The 2,631-nt window shown below is 45.3% G+C and overlaps 1 protein-coding gene across 2 annotated transcripts; it reads right to left on the bottom strand.

Moving 5' to 3' along the window:
• Positions 1-330: 330 nt before the first annotated feature.
• Positions 331-2,378, bottom strand: LOC123188864 (eukaryotic translation initiation factor 5A-1). 2 transcript variants are annotated; one of them, XM_044601135.1, is made up of 6 exons: positions 2,210-2,378; positions 1,955-2,101; positions 1,115-1,237; positions 967-1,023; positions 805-879; positions 331-714 (listed from the first exon to the last, which is right to left on the bottom strand). In XM_044601135.1, the coding sequence occupies exons 2-6, from the start codon at positions 2,078-2,080 to the stop codon at positions 610-612; spliced, it is 486 nt and encodes a 161-aa protein (XP_044457070.1). In that variant the 5' UTR covers positions 2,081-2,101; positions 2,210-2,378; the 3' UTR covers positions 331-609. The 2 variants fall into 2 exon arrangements, with proteins under 2 accessions (XP_044457070.1, XP_044457071.1); XM_044601136.1 differs by having other exon boundaries at positions 1,955-2,094; positions 2,210-2,247.
• Positions 2,379-2,631: the final 253 nt, after the last annotated feature.

The raw sequence follows: 2,631 nt of genomic DNA, 5'->3' as shown, positions 1-2,631 counted from the left end.
CCTTCTCAAATACGCTTCCTGGAAAACAGGGACTAGAGAAGTGTAGAATCATTTGCGTTGAGTTTGATTAGAACTACAGGGCATAATCAATGTCAGTCACGGTGGAGTTGTTCAAGAAACAAGTCGCTATACTACAAGATGATTAAGATTACGAGCAAAGGAGGGCCATACACGTCGCATATTTTTAGGCAACGGCATGCCAAACCTCTGGAGAAAATCCGCCAACATAGCATTAACCCAGATAAGACAACCCAAATGATGACCAAAAATCCTAAACTACTCTTCTCCCACTACAATAAACCAGAAAATGCAGAAGAGTCAAACCACAAATAACCCAAACCAATTCATTCATAGAGATAGGGCGGATGAGCAAACCGGAATCTAAGTTCCAGCCACCACTCAGTTCCAATTCCAAAGGGTATTATAATAGAGATAGATAGATAGATAACAAAGTACTAGCAGCACCTCGAGCATTCGGTGTAAAGAACACACAAATCTGGATCAAACTTGTTTCACCCAACAGATATCTTGATGCCTATGTATGTGTATCTCAAACACCCAGAAGCACTAGATACCAAGTATCGCAGGTAGGCAACCACGCACAGCTGCTTACTTGCCACCACCGATTTCCTTCACAGCGCAGATCTGTTCTTCACCCATGGCGGACATCACAGACAGGATCAGGTCCTTGCCATCAGCAAATCCAGTCTTGATCTGCATTTCACAGAGCAAAGAAACATCAAGAGAGTGCAATGGGTAGATATGATGTGCCTCATAACAAGTTTTAACAGCTAAAGCACAGACCTGGCCAAGCAGAACATCATCAGTGGGAAGCTTCAGGTCATCCTTCGTGTTGCCACTCTCAGTTAGAAGGCTGACCTGTAGAAAGCCATCACAAAGTTAGAAATAGGGGTAATGCTTTGCACATAAATGGAAAAGGAAGGAGAGATTGAAAATGAAACATACATATCCATCATCAGTTATGTCAATCAGCTGATAATCTTGGCGGTCAACATGGGGGACCTGAACAAATACCACAACAGAGAAGGCTAAATAAGATCAGCTGAGTGAATAACAAGAAACCAACAAAATGAAGCATTTCCGTGTAGCTTACGTCACAGTTGTGGGATGAAGGAACGATATCCTCAAGCTTCTTTCCATTAAAGATGTCAATGGCAACAAAGTGACACTTTGCGTGACCATGCTTCCCAGTCTTGGAGGTGGAGACCTCAACAACCTAGCACAAAGATTAAACCAAAACGATTCTTCAGAACATGCTGGACCACAAAGCAATTTCTGGTGGCAGGCAGGAACTATTGAGTTTGGAGCAGCAATTAGACAATCAGATGCGCATAGTAAAACAAAGCAACAATAACCCAACAGGAAACACTCGCATAATCAAATGAAACAATATCGGCACAGCTTTAAACTGATACAAGAACAACAACTACTGAGTGGTAGCAGCTACATAACCAGAAATAGTAATAGTACTTAAATCAGCGTCCAAAAACTGAATAAATAGGATGCATCAGCAAACTATGAAAACTACAACTATGCCAACTACTAATTAAACAATCCGTAAATTCCCTGTAAAACGGACATCGCCTATAATTAGCACCTTTGCCAAATCTAGAAGCGTTTTAAGATTTACTGAAACAATATTCCTAAAATTAATTCAGGACTGAGGACACAGTCGGAGCTAATGAAAAGATCCTAAGCCATAGCGGTGGATATAGGAAATCAAGGTAAATTTGTAGCGCCAACAGATATCATGAACCAGTGCATATCCATCCACATCTACAGCAAAGCCTGGTACTTTGACTTGTAGATCTAACAACTTGCAAATCTGCACCCGACTAGCACAGATCGCCGCAGCAGATCCCCAGACGCATCCATCAACCAACCAGACATAAGAGCTTTCATATGGTAAGAACAGATCGGAAAAGGCACAGACCTTGCAGGGACGGGCCTTGATGACGATGTGTCCACCCTTGCGGATGGCGCCGGCCTGCTGCGGGTAGGTCTTGGAGGCGCCGGAGTCGGCCTTGGACTCGAAGTGGTGCTCATCGGTGTCCGACATCTCCGACGATCCTCCTGAGTCCTGGAACAACACCGATGAGGTCAACGAAAACAGGAGGGTGAGAAGGGCAAACTTGAAATCGACTGGATTTTCCGGCGGATCTGGATTAGCATGGGGGGCACTGCTCACCGGGGGCAAGTGGGGTGGTGGAGACGAGACGCAGCGGCAGCGAGGGGCGGATGGATGGATCCGGAGGCTAGGGTTCTTGGTTAGCCTCACCTCCCAGCTTTTTATGCGATGGGGATAGCCGCCGCCGGATAGGGCGTTGCTTCTATTGGGCCGTATGTCACATCACTCTGTACTGGGCCTCCCACCTCTCGATATGGGGATTTGGTCTTCCTTTGGCCCATGAACAAGACATGTGTACGGGAAATATATTCAGCCCAAGACCCAGAGTGGGCCGTATTATTTTTCGTACTTCACAGGAGATAAAATAAGGGAGCATGTGATTCGGGAAAAACAAAGCTGGCTGATGGTCGTAAAGCAATAGGCCAGATGCTGTGGACAGATAGATAGTATGACTGTATGAGCAAAGCTTTGCTGGCCGACGG

This window comes from Triticum aestivum, chromosome 2A (assembly GCF_018294505.1).
Source record: "Triticum aestivum cultivar Chinese Spring chromosome 2A, IWGSC CS RefSeq v2.1, whole genome shotgun sequence".
NCBI lineage: Eukaryota > Viridiplantae > Streptophyta > Magnoliopsida > Poales > Poaceae > Triticum > Triticum aestivum.
This window is presented reverse-complemented; position numbering and strand designations above follow the sequence as displayed.